The sequence below is a fragment of the Muscardinus avellanarius genome (genome assembly GCF_963383645.1).
Source record: "Muscardinus avellanarius genome assembly, chromosome: 17".
Lineage (NCBI taxonomy): Eukaryota > Metazoa > Chordata > Mammalia > Rodentia > Gliridae > Muscardinus > Muscardinus avellanarius.
The window spans coordinates 54,606,116-54,624,688 of NC_137803.1; the positions used below are offsets into that span (position 1 = coordinate 54,606,116).

At 44.5% G+C, this 18,573-nt stretch overlaps 1 protein-coding gene across 1 annotated transcript in view; it reads left to right on the forward strand.

The window, feature by feature from the left end:
* The window catches only part of MYOM1 (myomesin 1), a gene marked incomplete at both ends in the record, with an annotated part of 139,171 nt that overhangs the window by 93,695 nt on the left and 26,903 nt on the right, over positions 1 to 18,573 (forward strand). Inside the window, 6 exons of the mRNA XM_080714848.1 lie at positions 1,614 to 1,740; positions 4,537 to 4,721; positions 7,742 to 7,856; positions 15,901 to 16,057; positions 17,260 to 17,366; positions 17,475 to 17,519. Coding sequence (XP_080570974.1) covers positions 1,614 to 1,740; positions 4,537 to 4,721; positions 7,742 to 7,856; positions 15,901 to 16,057; positions 17,260 to 17,366; positions 17,475 to 17,519 — 736 coding nt within the window. The remainder of the gene's footprint in view (positions 1 to 1,613; positions 1,741 to 4,536; positions 4,722 to 7,741; positions 7,857 to 15,900; positions 16,058 to 17,259; positions 17,367 to 17,474; positions 17,520 to 18,573) is intronic.

Genomic DNA, 18,573 nt, shown 5'->3' on the forward strand with positions numbered 1-18,573 from the left:
AAACTCTAGTAAACCTATGTTTGACGTTCTCCATCTGTCTTCCATGTCTACCAACCACCCTCTTCTCTTTCCCATCTTTTGTGTCTTTGTGCTGTGTAGTCTGTATAATTTCTTCTGATTTTCTGTGAGCTTACAAATCTTATTTTGCATCTGATTTTTCTGTTAAACACATCTGTCCTTTTTTTGGCTACATTTTCCTCTTTTGGAGAGTCACATTTTACATATTCTACAGTTCACTGACTCCCACAAACCTTTCTCACACTAATATGTTCTCTTAATTCTATGTTGCAAATATTCTCATATTCACTACTTTATCCCATACATTTACCTTCACGACAACCCAATTCCCACTGAGGAATATAGAAAATATTAGGAGACATGGTAAAGAGCATAAGTATAAAATTTTCAACATTTAATTCCTAACTTGGAACTCATTTTTCATTTATTCATGCACTCATTTTCCACTGGTGCATAAAAAAATTACCAGAAACTCTGCAGCTAAAATGGCCCACTTTTTCATGTCACAGTATCCATGAGTCAGGAGCCTGGGAGCAATTTGGCTGGTCCTCTGCCAGGGACCTCAGATGCTGCTACGTGGGTGCCGCTTGGCTGGTGTCTTCACCAGAGCTCAGGTTCCCTCCCAAGCTCCTCCAGGATCTTGGCAGAACTCAGTTCTTGGAGGACTTCACTCTAAGAGCTGCCTTCACCAGAGCCACGTTTCTCTTCAGAAAAGGCCCAGAGCCCTTCCTTTTTTTGGTACTGGGGATTGACTCCAGGGGCATTCTACCTCTGAGCCACACCCCCACCCCCGCAAAACCCTATTTTTTTATTCTTTATTTTGAAATAGGATCTTACTAAGTTGCTGAGAGCCTCACTAAGTACCTGCGGCTGGCTGCGAACTGCGATCCTCCTGTCTCAGCCTCTCAAATGCTGGGATTGCAAGCGTGCGTGCACCACCACACTTGGTACCTGGTACCCGCACCCATTTTAAAAGTTCTTTGTCCAGAATAATTTCCTTAAAATGTGTGTGTGTGTGTGTGTGTGTGTGTGTGTGTGTGTGTATTTTATGGTAGTTTGAATTGAACCCAGAGGTATTTTCACATTCTATCTCTGAGCTACACTTCCATCCCTTTTAATTTTTTCTTTTGAAATGGTCTCACTAAGTTGCTGAAGCCTCTCTAATCTGATGAGGCTGACCTGCAATCCTTCTGCCTCAGCCTCCCAAGTATGGGGATTACAAGTGTTTACCACCACACCTGGCTCAGGATAATTTTCTCTCTGATGAACCCAAAATCAACTAATTAAGGACCTTAATTACATCTGCAGTACTGCTTCTCCTTTGCCATTCCAGCTCCATCACAAGGACTGACATTCTAATACCTTTGCCATATTCTGTGAATTTCTAGCAGGCCTTGGGTTCACCTATACACCAGGCAGGTGATCACAAAAGGGTGTGGCTCACCGAGGGCCACCTCAGGTGTGTCCAACCCCGGAGGTGAATAAATAAAACACTGAACAACTAGAATCGAGCAAGTCTACAATGGTGTGTCTGACACAGGAGGTAAATAAATATTAGCGGAAGATGCTCACTCCGTGTCACGTCAATGTCGCAGATCAGCAACTTGAAGGAAAACATGGTGTATCAGTTCCAAGTGGCAGCCATGAACATCGCCGGGCTGGGAGCGCCCTCGGCAGCGAGCCAGTGCTTCAAGTGTGAGGAGTGGACCATTGCTGTTCCAGGTAAACTGTGGGCACCACGTCTTAGGGCTGGGCTTGGCATTCTTCCAATAGAACCTACTGGAAGGACCACATAGACAACATGTAAGAGAAATATTGTCAACAGAGACCAATTAAGTGAAATATCTTAGCCCCTCATGCTTAGACCTTTCATAGATCTATAAAACTGAACAAATTTAAAAATGAAATACAGCCGAGCATGGTGGCACGCACTTGTAATCCCAGCATTTGGGGGGGGGGGCTGGGACAGGAGGATCACGGTTCGCGGACAGCCTCAGCTACTTAGTGAGGACTTTTGCAACCCAGTGAGACCCTGTTTTAAAAATAAAGAAAAAATAGGGATGGGGGTGTAGCTCAGAGGTAGAATGCCCCTGGGTTCCATCCCAAGTACTGCAAACATATATATAAACAAGTTGAAAAAGCCGTTGAAAGTCAAACTAGCAATGTTAATGTGTTTGGTGGGTGATTGGATTTTGCTTCTGATGGTACTGACTTCACATGTGTCCCAGGATGACTAAATCTCCCACTTGGGTTTTATATGCAGCATAGTTAACAACTGGCATGGCACCACAGCAGACCATGTCAGTGCCCCAGCCACCCCAGAGCACACGGGGGCAAGGGAGCCTTCCCCCCGTGCCACCCCTCCTCTACCTGAGCCCTGAGCCCTGAGCCCTGAGCCCTGCGCAGCCATCATTTTCCTTCATTAGTAAGCAGCCATCTGCGTCACTTCTCTGCCCTGTGAACAAAAAGTTTACAATAGAAAATCAAGACAGGGTCGGGGAGGCAAACTCGTTACCTTTCCTTGCGCCCCCCTGGAAGCCAGTGGATATTTCTTAAGTTCCTTCTGCCACCTGCACAAAAGAGGATCTACTTTCATATTCTTGCAATCCCTTGAGCAGGCCTGGGGAAAGTGTTTTGACAGAAATGTACACATAGAGAAAGTTGTAGAGGGAACTGCGTTTAACTCACAGAAGAAACAAGTAGGGTAGACCTCTGCCTCCTGAGAAGTCCAGGCCCGTCCTTGACTCACTGAGTGGTGCCGGGTAAACCACACGTCAGGAAAGCTCTTGCAGATGTGAACAGCAAGCATGTCTTCTCTTCCTTCCATTTTACAGGAGAAGATACTGGCACTCAGGCTTAATGATGCGCGGAAGGTCACGCAGGTGGTCAGTAGCGGGATTAAGACCGCTAACTGGTCTTTCCCCAGATGAGAGGTGTCTTAGTTCCTCCTCTGCAGAGTGGGCTGGTGCTGCCTACTGCATGGGTCACTGGGTCCTAAGGATGACACAGGTCTTGGGCATACAAGCCCTCTGGAGTGACACATAAAAATATCCCATACAAGGCAGCGGAAGACAAGGATAATGCATATTTTAAACTATTAAGCCAAGGTAAATGGTCAGACAGATATAAATCACCAGCTGCAAAACAGCAAAGCAGAGCATGGGAGAGTCTGTGTGTGGCTGCTCTCAGGCCGCTGTGAGTCAATGGTTTTGATTGGTTGGTTGGAAACCAGTAGTTATTTTTAAAAAGAAAGAGAAGCTGGGCATGGTGGCACATGCTTGTAATCTCAGTACTTGGGAGGCTGAGACAGGAGGTCGCCAGTTCAAAGCCAGCCTCGACAAAATAGGAGGCCCTCCGCAACCTAGTGAGACCCTGTTTTCAAATAAGAAATAAAATTGGACTGGGGGTTTAGCTTGGGGGTAGAATGCCTCTAGGTTCAATCTTCAGTGCCATACACACAGAGATACAAAAAATAAATAAACATAAATTAATTTTAAAAAAGAGAAAATAAATCAGGATACCTCCTGAATACCAGGTGGTGCCCAGGCAATCACGCAGGGGTGTGAGTGTCCAGAGAGCGGGCGCGGGGGCTCCCGTGAGGCTGGCCTCCTCCCTCGGGGGGTCCAGTTACTTGGCTTCTGAGCAGGCTATTCACTGTCTAAAGGGTGAACGAGATAAAGGCATGTGAAGTGTGTGGTGCTTTCAGCACAGATTCAGGGCCCCTGGGGTCGACTACCGATTTTGGTGACAGACTTATAAATGGTAAGCTCTCGTTTGCTAGCGCTCACTTGTGGGATTATGCTTTAGGAGAACGATTTCCCTCCAATTAGGAGTTATTCCTTCTTCCTTGGGAAGACCTATTACTAATGTCTATATTCACTTGCCACCAGTTAGAGTTACTTTCTTCAAATTATTGGAGATAAGGAAAGGGGTTAGCTATTACTCAAAAAGCATTTAAAACCGAATCTGCAAACGAACTAAACTAAGGGATGAAGGAACGTTTCCATCCGGTCTCTGCGAGGCACCTTGGAGTCCCTAACCCCTTCCTCCTTAGAGGACAGGATGTAGAGCATTGCGGAAGGTTGGACGGGGCAACCACGAAGTGCCTGCTTTCACAGACATGCTAGGTTTTAAAACAGAACGCCAGCCGGGCGAGGTGGCGCACGCTTGTAATCCCAGCATTCAGGAGGCTGAGACCGGAGGATCACAGTTCGCAGACAGCCTCTGCTATTTAGTGAGGCCCTTTGCAACTCAGTGAGACCCTGTTTCAAAATAAAAGAATAAAAATTAGAGCTGGGGGTATAGCTCGGAGGAAAACTGCCCCTGGGTTCTATCCCCAGTACCGCAAAATAAATAAATAAATAAATAAATAAATAAATAAATAAATAAATAAATAAATACAGAACACCAGCATCAGATGCAGCGGTCCGGCCTTAAGCGTAGTTACACGCGTATGCACATTTGCGTTTTCCTATCTGCAGTGTGATCCCTATTCACGGCCTCCTCTCTCTCCTGTAGGACCACCACACGGCCTTAAGTACAGTGAAGTCAGAAACAACTCGCTGGTCCTCCAGTGGAAGCCTCCGGTCCACTGTGGACGGACCCCAGTCACCGGCTACTTTGTGGATGTGAAGGAGGCCAACGCCAAAGATGACCAATGGCGAGGCCTCAACGAGGCGGCCATTAAAAACAAATACCTGAAGGTAGCGGATGCATGAACAAAGCTCTAATACTAACTTTAAAGTTGGTGAGGTAAAACAGATTATCTCTGCCTTGGTGTGTTTACTTAGTTCCTGCTAACAGTCCTTTGGGAAGCCAGGCATGATGGTGCACACTTATAATTCCAGTAGTTGGGAGCCTGAGACAGGAGGATCACAGGTTCGAGGACAGCCTCAGCAAGTAGTGAGACTCTCATCAACCTAGTGAGACCTTGTTTCCAAATAAGAAAAAAATTGGTCTGGGGTTGTAGCCCGGAGGTAGAATGCCTCTGGGTTCAATTCTCAGTACCACAAAAAGAAAGGGAGAGGGAGAGGGAGAGGGAGAGGGAGGGAGGGAGGGAAGAAGGAAGGAAGGAAGGAAGGAAGGAAAGAAGGAAGGAAGGAAGGAAGGAAGGAAGAAAGAGAGGAAGAAGGACAGAAAGAAAGAATAAAAACCAGGGCGGGGGTGTAGCTGGGAGGTAGAATGTCCCCAGTACCATCAAAAAATCAAACAATTGGGGATATGATTCCACTTGCCTCCAGCAAGTCATTCAGAAGGTTGCATGCCATGTTCACACAGAGAGTTTAACCCTACGAAGTTATCACTGCCTTTCTCAATAATCTTCATGAGGAGGGAGAGAGAGTGGAGTGGGATCCAGAGCTGTGTGATCGACGACAGGATGTCACTAGTTATGTGATGGGAGCTCTATGTCTCTGCATGTTTCTATCAGTCTCACCTTATTATGAGGTATAATTATAATGTACACTTGTAATCCCAGAATTTGGGAGGCTGAGACAGGAGGATCGCAGTTAGAGGACAGCCTCAGCTACTTAGTGAGGCCCTCCACAATTCAGTGAGACCCTGTCTCAAACTAAAAAGTAAAAGATAGGGCTGGAGGTGTAGCTTGGAGTTAGAATGCCCCTGAGTTCCATCCCCAGGACTGGAAAAAAAGAAATGCAAAGCAGACACAGTTGACTTGACATTCCTGTTTCCTCTTTTCTTGTTGACAATGGGAGGCAGGAGTGACCGGGAGGGTGTGGAGGACGGGATGGAGGGTTTGCCAGGGAATGCAGCTTCTTTTGAAATTACAGGGAACGGGAAGAAATGGAGGGAAGGAGAGTAGACGCAGGCCGATTACCTAGGGGACTTGTCTGTGGCGCTGCGGACCCGTGGCCCTTGTCCCCGGCCAGGGAAGGGCGCGGTGCAGCTGCCAGCGGGGCCTGGGCCAGCACGTGGCTCCCTCCTGCACACGTGGCAGACCCGCCTCGCAGCCACGCTTGAATCATCACGCAGGTTCGCCTGCACGGCAGGGGAGAGGCCTGGCACCTGCAACTCGGATGTCTTTCTCACAAGGCAAGGGTGCTGTTCCTTTCTGAAAGGTTTTGAAACAGAATTTAAAATATACCAGTGTCTCTGCATTTCTTCTGTGCCTAAGCTGAAGCTCGTTTACACGGAGAAATTCATTCCAGAAATCCATTAGCTCCGCCGAGACCTCTCATCACATATGGCGACGTCCTGCTGTCAAGCACACGACACAGTCAAATAGGTTAAAAACCTAACGGTTTAATGCATGGCGCATTTAAAGACATAGTCATCAACGCGTCACTTAATTGAACAAATGTTTCCAGCATTGTTTGATTAAATCCCATTTGGATATTGATCTTTATCACAGAATTAAAGAAAAAGCATACCCCTGTGTGTAATGATTCTTTCGTAAAATACAATATACTTTTAAAAGTTATATGCTTTGAAAGTAAAAAGCTACTTTTTTTGGTACTGGGGGTGGAACTCAGGGGCTTTTCTACCTCCAGGCTATACTCCCAGACCTACTTTATATTTCATTTGGAAACAGGGTCTCACTAAGCTGCTGAGAGCCTCACTAAGTAGCTGAGGTTGGCTTCGAACCTGTGCCATCCTCCTGTCTCAGCCTCCCAAGTGCGGGGATTACAAGCGTGCGCCACCATGCCCGGTAAGATAATTTTGATAAAATTATTAGTGCTGAAATAGTAATGAGTCCAAAAGTCCCCAAAAGTATGAAGTGGGGCTGTCATACAAAAGTAGATCATAAAAGCAGTAATAAATCCACAGGAAGAAAGAAGTCTAAATGCAGTGCGGAACCTACAGAGATTATAAACACAGTGCAGACCACACAGAAAGAGAGCCGCAGAAATAACCAAGTAGGTTCTCAGCAAACAGTTTTGATTATGAAAAACTCGAGGATTAAGAATTTTAGTACAATTTGATTATTCACAAATAAATTGACAGTTGTGTTAAGATTTTATTAGGTGAGAAATAGCTATATTAGATTTACCCAAACAATTTTTATATTTTATTTTATTTTTGTTTGTTTGGTTGTTTTTGTGGTACTGGGGATTCTACCTTTGAACTACCCCCTTAGCCCTATTTTTTAAATTCTTTATTTTGAAACAAGGTCTCACTAAGTTGCAGAAGGCCTCACTAAGTAGCTGAGGCTGCCCTCGAACCATGATCCTCCCTGTCTCAGCCTCCCTAATGCTGAGATTACAAGCGTGGGCCACCATGCCTGGCTGATTTTTCCCCCCTAGTGTTTTCCCATGCTTTTAGACAAATATAAGGTGTCTGTGGCACATACTTTAAATTCTCCTCTCTTGCCAAGAGTGTCATCTGAATTATTCTTAGAATGTCTCAAAATGATCAGAGTGGGAAAAGGCAGCATATATACCATTATGAACACTTTGAATTTTGCATCTTTGACCAAAGAATAAGGTAGCTGACTCATTTAAAGCATATATGTATGCTCTCTGGGGTCTTTTTTTTTGGGGGGGGGGAGTCATTAAATCATCTATAAAAGGCAGAACATCAGAACTGGAAGAACTATCGGAAACTTCTCAGCTGGTCTGGAGACAAGAGGCTAGAGCCATGGGCTGGATTATCCGATGGAACGAGCTCTGGCCTCAGGCTCCCCCTTAGCACTGGCGGCTCCGCTTGGCTCTGGAGGACGAGCACACCTGTTTAGGGGACTTGCTTCTTTCTCTGCTTCTTCCAGGTGCAAGGCCTCAAGGAGGGTGACAGCTATGTGTTCCGTGTCCGCGCCATCAACCAAGCGGGCGTCGGGAAGCCGTCTGACCTCGCTGGCCCAGTGGTGGCTGAAACTCGTCCAGGTGGGCGTTTGCTTTTCCTAAAGAGTCGATTCGAGCTGGAAAGGTAACTCAGTGGGCGAGCGCTTGGCGAGCAAAGGCCTGGGGTTTGATCTCCAGCACTGCAAAAAATAAGTGAAGAGATTCTTCTTGTCTACGTAGGATACTAACATTTAACCTAACCTTCTGTGCTTTTCTGATTCTTAAAATCATCAGTGTGTGCTCTCTGAGAAACTGACGCATATGGTCTCAGCACACAACACTCACATATTCCTTCATAGGCGCCTCGGGACAGGGATGAGCCAGGTTTGAAGTGGCCCAGGGTCTGTCTATTCTGGCTCATACCAAAGATCAAAGAAATTGGGGCTGGGATATAGCTCAGTGGTAGGTAGAACACTTGCCTGTCACGCACAAGGCTCTGGATTTGATCCCAGCACTGCAAAAATAGATAAATAAATATCCAGGCACAGTGGCACACACCTGCAATCCCAGTACTTGGGAGGTTGAGACAGGAGGATAGCAGGTTCAAGGCCAGCCTCAGCAACTTAGTGAGACCCTATTTCAAAATAAAAAAGAGCCGGGGTATAGCTAGGGGAGGCGAATGCCCCTGGGTTCAATTCTGTGTGCCAATAAGTAAATAACAAACAGAGGAAATCTAGAACAAATTATGTATCCTGGACCAACCTGGGGAACTGTTCCTGTTATGTTCTGACCATTATGCTCCAGAAGGTATTTTACAATTATAGGGGAAACTAGAATAGCTCAGTTAACAGGTATAATCCTTAAACAAATGTAGGATAGATGTAATTATAGCTGTTAAGTTAAATCAAGTATCAGCAAGCTTTCTGTGAAGGGTCAGATAATATTTTTTACTTTGCAGCATATGGTCCCTGCCATGATTTCTTAGCTCTGCTCTAGCATGAAAGCAAACACAGACAGCACATTGACTATCAAGCATGGCTGCGTCCCAGTATAACTTTATTATATGTGTTATATATGTGCGTTATATAATGCCAGGCATCACGTGCACCATAAGATTTGAATTCTATAACTTTCCTGTATCTTGAAAAATAAGTTTTTGTTTGATTTTTTTCTGTTTAAAAATAAACAAAGCATTCTTAGCTTGTGGATCATACAAAAAGAGGCAACAGGCCAGATTTAGCCCACAGGCCATAGTTTGCTGACCCGTGGGTTAAACTAACAGTGGCCCTGCCTCAATGGTCTTCAAAGCTGAGGCAGCCCTCGCTGGGCCAGCTCAAGGGATGCTGGGATTGGACTGGAGAAGACAGTCTTTCCTTTATTATGAAAACAAAGTCTCTACGCTCATTGCTCATTTCCTTTTAAATCATTACATAATAACAACTATTTCTTTTATCATGCAACCTGTATAGTGTGTGTGTGTGTGTGTGTGTGTGTGTGTGTGTGTGTGTGTGTGTGTGTTACTGAGAATTAAATTTAGGAGCATTCTACCTCCAAGCTACACCCCAGCCTATTTTTTATTTTTCTCTTTTCTTTTCCTTTCTTTCTTTCTTTCTTTCTTTCTTTCTTTCTTTCTTTCTTTCTTTCTTTCTTTCTTTCCTTTTCTTTTTTTGTAGTACTGGGGATGGAACCCACGGGCATTCTACCTCTGAGCTCCACCCCCAGCCCTATTTTTTATTCTTTATTTTTGAAACAGCGTCTCATTGAGTAGCAAGGGGCCTCACTAAGTAGCTGAGGCTGTCCGTGAATGGCGATCCTCCTGTCTCAGCCTCCCGAAAGCTGAGATTACAAGTGTGCACCACCACGCCTGGCTCCCTCCCACAGCCCTTTTCATATTATTATTTGGAAACAGGGCTTTGAACCTGTTTAAACGCCTGGCTAATCTTATTATTTTTAAAGTTATAAACTTAAGTCTATTAAAATTACATAAAAGAAATACCAGAAACCAGAAGGAACGAAATAAAATAACTAGTTATTTTTAAGTTTGTGTTTGCTGTAGTCCAAGCACGTTCACTTTAGTCTCTATTTTCAGAACTGAAATAAAGACAGGACAGATAAATAACATCATATTTATTTTTCTGATGAGGAAAAAGTATAAGCACAGGAAACTCGACTTTCACTACATGTCCCTTGAAAAGTATAAACGATACACCTTTGAGGAACCGACTGCACCTTTCGTCCTATTCTGCACAGCTCTTTTCAGCTGCTCTTCTAACTAGTTTGTAGAAGTGGATCTGACAAAAGTGACCTTCTTTGCTAAAGTGTGGCAGGTGTCTGGAGAGAGCGCCACACTTCACATTAGTAACCTTTGCAAAATTCCATGAGAAAGCAGAAAATTGCTAGGAACAGATACACCCGGTAGAAGGTGCCACACAAGACACCGGGACCTCTATTCCTAGAGAAATAAGACTCTTCATTTGTCAACAGGGGATTATCAGAGGCACCAAATGGACACGCACAAGGACCCAAGGACAGTGTCTACCCTCATAAGAACAACACTTGGGGCATTATACGAGTAAACTCATTAACCCAGTCATGAGCACAGAGACTTTGTTTTCATGATAAAGGAAAGGCTGTCTTCTCTAGTCCAATCCCAGCATCTCTTGAGTTGGCCAGGCAAGGGCTGCCTCAGCTCTATAGACCATTCAGACAGGACTGCGTCTGAAGTGCCCTTTAAGCTGTAGATGCCCGGGCTGATTGGCTAAAGAAAGCACAAGTCAATTTCTCATTTTCTCATCAATAGCCTCAAAAGGGCAGACACCCAGGCACGACATTAACAAAGCCGTCACTAAGGAAATTCACCACTCGGAAAGGATCTGCCGGGTGTTTGCATTTCTTTGGAATAGGGCACCAAAAGTCATGTGTGTGGCCATTCCATCCCCAGAATATCACTCCAGCCAACAGCTGCAGACAGGGATATACTAGGCAGATCACATGAACCCATTCGGGAGCCACTGGCTCACAGCCTAGCAGAGAACCCCGGAATCCTCCAAGCCAAATGCTCCCCATGCGGCAGCACCAAAATTCCAGCGATGACCAGACTTAACTTATAGGCAACAAGCACATTTATCCTTCAGCATATATTTCTTGAGCTTCTACTGCATCCCAGGGGCCGCGTGATCCCTGGGAGTGGATAGCGTGACACCGTTACCTTGTGCTGGGTTACAACCTAGTGCAAACGCCACGCTTTACAACACGGTGTCACGAGGGCTAGAATAGATGTTGATCAAATGGTCTCCATAGTTAAATATGCTGTAAACCTGGTATCAAAGTTCTGTAAGCTCAAGTGATGCCTGCAATTTCCTCTGCTTATCAACTTTATTAAGTATCCGTATATCATGCCTCACGTATTTACTTTATGTTAGAATGGATAAGGTAGGGGGTTATCAGTTTTAACATTTGGGATGTGAAACTTGGGTCACTATTTCAAAACGACTTCTTTTGGCATCCGTGATTAAAGTTTCAGGTAGAAAATAAAGCTTATCATGTAATAGCAAACCACAAATACATCGAACAAGATACTTCAAGTGTAACTGAATTCCAGTTAAAAGTTATCTTAATCTACTGGGGCTGGTAGGATAGCTGGTCTCCCTTTGAAAAATAACATGCAAGCAGATGTAGCCCAGCCGCTATTACAAAGTCTAATTGTGCCGGTAATGAGAGTCCAGATAATGCACTGGTGTGTCGTACTTTCCCATGAAGCCCTTCAGCTAAAGAAGCCGGTAAATAAAACAGGCTGACACAGTCAGTGTAGATTTGTAGGTACCTAAGAAGACATCCTCTTCTTGATATTTGATATGTTCAAAACAGTATCAGCGGTTGATTCCATCAGGCCCATGGTGGGGATGTAGACCAAGTGGGCTAGATCCGATGGGTGATAAGAGAGAGACCTGGCGAGGCACGGCGGTGCTCTGGTGGGCAGCAGGCCGGCAGGACAGGCTGCAGGTGTTCTTACCAGAGAAAAGTAGAGAGAATCAGGTGATGGTGACGGGGACTCAGAGACCAGACAGGGTCCCAAGAACTGGGTGACAGAAAGCTAGCAGGTTAGAGTACGCTACCAGGAGGAATGATTAGTTGGGTTTGAGTTGACAAATTTGTACCCAAGGGCTCCTAACAATCCCAGTGTCTAAAAACCGGTTGGCCCTCATACGGCAGATAAGCCCAGGGGCCTTTTTCTCTTGAGTGTTTATTGAAGGAGCTGAGGCTAGCCTCAAACCTGCATTCCTCCTGTCTCAGCCTCCCAAGTACTTATCCTAGCTTCTTCCTTCTCGTTTAATTTTCTGAGCGAGTTAGGCTTGTTTGGGTGTCTCAAGAGAAGTATAAGGAGACTCCCTCTGATCGTCTCTGGCGTTCTTCAGTGGGTGCACAGGACACGAGTCAGTGCACGTGGTCACCGCAGCACTGGCTCGTGGAGACACGTTTTCTTATGTCTTGGTTTGGGGCAAGTTTCCAAATGGGTGAGGTGTTACAGTACAAAGGTTATCGGCAGAATCGAAAGAAAGGCCGAAACTACTGGAATTTGCCCATATTCTTTTAGTTTCGAGACTACTCTTTGTTGACAAAGTCAAATTTCTCACATTCGTAAAAACAAGATTCTTAACCTAACAATATTTTTCTGTGATAAACTTAAGCCATGCTTTTAAAATCAGTATATTAAACAGCAAATAAATAGATGAATCACTTCCTCCTACAAAGGATTATGGGTAAGATAATGAATGAGTAATATGGGCAGGCTTTACTTCCAAAATAGGTATTAATGTGAAAAGCAAAATAGAGTTAATCCACACCCATCACTTCTTTTTCCCCTCTTTGTAACAATACAGACATATATTTGTAAAAATTCTGATTTGTATTCTCACAGTGATTGAGCCATGCAAACCACGTATTACAACACTAAGCCTCAACATTCCTCAGCGTTCGTCTTTTCTTTAGTAAGAACGCCTTTCAATATTTATTTGACAACAATGGAGTGCGAGGACTAGTCCCATGTTATCAGGAAAAGAAATGAGAAAAGGCCTGCAGCTTCTGATGGAGGATGTAGTCCTTTTACAAGGATCTTACAATGAGCATTTCACCCACGGCACAATTAAGGCTTTAATTGAGCATTATTTCATATTATTTATGTAGCCAAATATAAAGATACACCTGTTTTCTGAAGGGAATTTTAAAAAATATCCTGGAACCAGTGTTCTCTAAGCTTTACATGGGCTAACCAAGACTTCGAGGAAGTTTCTAGTCAAAGCACACACTGCCATCAATGACAACACAAACGAGGCTCCTGGTCGGCTCAGGAGCCAGGCCTCACGCCGCGGTGTCTGAGGAGCCAGGCCCTCACCCGCGCAGTGAGCACAGACCTCCTCTTGGCCCCCGCCTCAGTGGACTTCTGACATTTTTTCCCACTGAAAATTTTTATTGGACAGTAGAAGTCCAGAAGATTGGACTCTTCTGATATAATCTAAGAAAAAATGTCATTCTTTTGCAAAATATCTTTTGGAAGATTTTTTTTTTTTTAGGTACTGGGAATGGAACCCAGGGGTATTCTACCTCTGAGCTACACCCCCAGTTCTTTTTTTTATACATTTTTTTAATTTTGAAACAGGGTCTCACTGAGTTGCAGAGGGCCTCACTGAGTAGCTGAGGCTGGCCGCAAACTGCGATCCTCCTGTCTCAGCCTCCCGAATGCTGGGGTTACAAGCGCGCGCCACCACGCCCGGCTCAATCTTTTGGAAGAGTTTGAAATGCAGTTTAATAAAATAAAACAATACCTTTCTGGGACTAAATATACTTTTCCTCATATACTGGGACAAACCGAGTTCATGCCGGCAGTTGAGTGACTATACATTTGAGTGGAACATTTTGCTTCTGCAAAACTGGGTTTAGGAATAAATGTGAATGCTTGTTCTGTACAAACTTGCTTTGAACCACTCTATTAGATGCAGGTGTGATTTGTTACAACTCTCAGAAATAAAATAACTCAAAACACTAAGTGAATTGCTTTCTTTTAAAATCCAAACACCAGCCGGGCGTGGTAGCACACGCTTTTGTAATCCCAGCATTCGGGAGGCTGAGACCGGAGGATCACAGTTTGCGGACAGCCTCAGCTACTTAGTGAGGCCCTCTGCAACTCACTGAGACCCGGTTTCAAAATAAAGAATAAAAAATAAGGCAGGGGGTGTAGCTTGGAGGTTGAATGCCCCTGGGTTCCATCCCCAGACCCGCAAAAAATAAAAAATAAAAATAAAAAAATAATTCAAACACCAAGCCAGCATATTGGAGCATGCTTGTAATCCCAGTATTTGGGAGGCTGAGACAGTAAGATCACAGGTTTGTGGCCAGCCTCAGCTACTCAGTGAGACTCTGCAATTTAGTGAGCTCCTGTTTCAAAATAAAGAATAAAAAATAGGGCTGGGGGCATAGCTGGTAGGTAGAATGCTCCTGGGTTCTATCCCCAGCACTGCAAAAGTAAACAAACAAACAAACAAACATAAAAACCAAACACAATAAAATCGAGATACGAGCCAGGCATGGTAGCACATGTTTGTAATTCCAGTAATTAGGAGGCAGAAACAGGAGGATCGCAGGTTCGCAGTCATCCTTAGCTACTTAGTGAGGCCTTCTGCAATTTGGTGAGACCCTGTTTCAAAATAAAGTATAAAAATAGAGCTGAATACCCCCAAGTTCAATTCCTAGTTCTGCAAAAATTAATTAATTAAATAATTAAATAAAATCCAGACACCGATCTTCTTGAAACATACTGGATATCCTAAAACCCTATTTCCATTTAAATTTTCATACAGTTCAATAATACTGTTTTCTAGGTTGGTAAAAGTGTAAGCTAGAGGGCCACCTCTATGATTTATGGTCATGTGATCAGCATAACATTCGGATATATTTCTCTACTCTAAAATGCTAAAATGACTTAGAATTTTTGAACATGTGAATATAGGCAATTCTTACTCTCTGCTTCTCGCCTTTAATTTGCCTTTCGTTTTCTGTTTCGTTTTGTTTTCTGTGGTGCTAGGGCTTGAACCCAGGGGCTTTCTACCTCTGACCTATACCCCAACTCTTTTTTTTTTTTTTTTTTTTTTGGTGGTACTGGGTATGGAACCCTTCTACCTCCGGGCTACACTCCCAGACCTATATTATATATTTTATTTGGAAACAGGGTCTCTAAACCCGCGAGGCTGGCTTCAAACCTGCGCGATCCTCCTGTCTCTGCCTCCCAAGTGTGGGGATTACAAGCGTTGCGCCACCACACCCGCTACCCCAACTCTTATTTTGCTTTTGATTTCTAAACAGGGTCTCACTAAGCTGCCGAGGGCCTTGCTAAGTTGCTAACAGGGCCTTCCTTGGGTTCTTTAAGCCTTTCTGTCCTTTCCTGATGAGCTATTGGATATAGGGATTAGTAAAGCAAAAACTAGGGCCTGATATGGACCATTCAATTTTCCTTTTTTTATGTGGAACATATTGAAAATGGCATACATTTAGACTGTGCTTGGTGTCCTCTCCTCCCCCACCTCCCTACCCCCTCCCAACAACGAGTGCCCAGGTTAACCATACTACATTCATACTTTTACACATACTCGGATGTAGCTCCCCCATTAATCAACCTCAGCCTTATTCGTCTCCTACCCTTCCATTTCAGCTTTGCTAAGGTTTCCCCTCCATCATCTGGAGTCCCTCTGGTATTCCTAATACTCCCTAGTTTGGGCATATCAGAGAAAACATATGTCCCTTCTCTTTCTGTGCTTGGCTGATCTCACTTAACATAATGTTCTCAAGACTGCCTTGTCTCCTTATTAAATCAACCCGCTTCCGTAAGCATACCAAGCCAATTTTTTTATAGTTCTAAACAAACAATACTGTCCATGTTGTTGAACCTAGGAAATGTACACAGTAATTTAATTCCATCTTACAGTATAAAAATCAAGTGTTGAGCAAGAGTGCCCATCCACAGCCATCAGCTGGGGCTTCTCCCTTGCCCAGGCTCAGGGCCTTGCTTTAAGGATGAAATGAAACATCTCTGAAAAGAGGTTCATTCATGGTTGATTTCTGCCAGAGTACCGGTGCCTTCTTCTTGATCTTCTAGGAACAAAGGAGGTTGTTGTAAATGTGGACGATGATGGAGTCATTTCACTGAACTTTGAGTGTGACCAGATGACTCCGAAGTCAGAATTCACCTGGTCCAAAGATTATGTGTCCACCGAGGACTCTCCACGACTAGAAGTCGAAAGCAAAGGCAACAAGTAAGACTCGTTTCCTGCTTAATGATGGGTTTCCTTTTTACCACAGGAGTAGTAGCGATGCGCATTGCTTTCTACCTAAACTAGTTGGAGAAAGAGGATGAAGTCCCAAGTACTTAACAGGCAGTATTGCGAAAGGCAGTAAGCAATGCAAACTTTAAAAATAATATTTCTTAGGCCGGGTGTGGTTGCACATGCTTGTAACCCCAGCATTTGAGAGACAGAGAGGAGGATCACAGTTTGCAGACAGCCTCAGCTACTTAGTGAGGCCCTTTGGAACTCAATGAGACCCTATTTCAAAATAAAGAGCCGGCGTGGTGGCGCACGCTTGTAATCCCCGCTCTTGGGAGGCAGAGACAGGAGGATCGTGCAGGTTCGAAGCCAGCCCCATGCTGTAAAAATAGGTCTGGGAGTGTAGCACGGAGGTAGAAGGGCTTCCAGGAACCCCAGTACCACCAAAAAAATAAAAATAAAAATAAAAAAATAAAATAAAAGATAGGGCTGGGGGTGGATCTCGGAGGTAGAATGCCCCTAGATTCAATCCACAGTACAGCAAAAAAAAAAAAGAATAATAATAATAATTCTTATAAAGCACCTTCCAAAATGCCTGAAGTGAAGCACATTTGGTCACAGAAAAAGACAGTCAGACAATAACTTTTTCTTCCAGCTTTTACACCTAACATCTGAATGTTTAGTTGGTCTTAGACACAGACTAGTGAGTAAATTCGTCAGAGTTGGAAAACACAAGGAGCTAGACAGACCCCTTCATTGTTTCATTCTGGGTGTTACGTGCCAGTCAAGATCCTGGGTGCCGAGGCTTCAGCCACCAGTAAATGAAGCAGATCTCGTCTCCAAAGGCACAGCGATTACACCGGGGGCACGGCACCAATGTAGTACAGTGAATTCAGAAAACGGGAGCATGGGGCGGGCATGCAGGAGAAGGACCTGGAGTCCTGCAGCACGTTCCGCACTATGGGAGGAAAGCGTAGGCTGCCCAGCCTGGGCTGGGAGAAGCATCTGCTTGGAGGGTCTGCCTCGCCGTGTAACACAGCGTGGGGAAGCTGTGCCAGCCTTCCTTCTGGAAATGATATTTCACCTGAGACACCAAGGATGAACAAGTTTGATCTCAGCAAAGGGGAGAGGTGCTCCAATCGACCCACAGATCCGGCAGGGCCTAATTTCTAAAAAAATATTTTGATCTGAAGGACAAAAATGACCTTCAAAGACCTCGGGACCGAGGACTTGGGCATTTATTCTTGCGACGTAACGGACACCGATGGCATCGCGTCAAGCTACTTAATAGATGAGGAGGGTAAGTTTGCAACCAGTTCACTTACAAGTCTAGTGTTGCTTTAATCCCTCAAGCATTCTCAAGTGACTTTTGTTCCATTGTTTAATAGTTGTCTGTTTCTCCCTACAGAACTGAAGCGTTTACTTGCTCTCAGCCAGGAACACAAGTTCCCAAGTAAGTGTCTACACTGGGGTCCCAGATCTTGACAATCTACGAGGAGGCGTCTTCTGCAGGACCTCAGGTTACACCTCTGATGGTACTGGAGGAGGCTTAGCTGGGCAAGTGCCTGCTACTCAGGAGGCTGAGGCAGGAGGCTCACAAATTAGAGTCCAGCCTAGACAGCTTGGCGAGACCTTGGCTCAAAATAAAATATAAACTAGGTGTGGTGGTGCACGCCCCTAATCCCAGTACTTGGGAATCTGAGTAGAGGACCACAGGTTCAAGGCCAGCCTCAGCAACTTAGGGAGGCCCACAGAAACTTAGTGAGACCCTATTTTAAATTTAAAAAATAAACCAGGCGTGGTGGCTCATGCCTGTAATCCCAGTATTTGGGAAGCTGAAACAGGAGGATTGCAGGTTTGAGGACAGCCTCAGTAAGTAGCGTGACTCTCATCAACCTAGCAAGACCCTGTTTCAAAATAAAAATGAAAAAAATAGGCCTAGGGTGTAACTCAGAGGTATAATGCCCCTGGATTCAATCCCCAGTACCACAAAAATAAAATAAAATAACACTGTTGGGGTTGGAGTTCAGAGCAGAATGCCCAATGGGTTTACTCACCAGTACCAAAAACTTAAAAAACAAAAGAGCACGGGGCTGTAGTTTGGTGGTAGAGCCCTTGCCTAGCACTCAGAAGGCCCTGGGTTCAGTTCCCAGTACCACACAGAGGGAGAACATATATCATACATCAGTAGCTACAGAAGCACTTTCTAGAAACAACACTTTTTTCCTTGCCATGTTCTGCCAAAAAACCATGATTTATATAACCAGTAAATACACCCCTTGCTCTGCCATTCAGAGAAGTGTCCAGACACAGAGGTTTAACATCTAAGTGATTACAGTCTTCGCTTTTTGCCAACATAGTTTGGAATCTCATAGCCACCTTCTAGATATATTTATTCATATGTCTTTTACATAAAAGATTCAATTCTACAGTCGACACCTAAAAGAAGAGAAGTAAGTCTGAAGTAACACTCCAGAGGTTCTGCTACCGCGTCGCATTAGACGCCA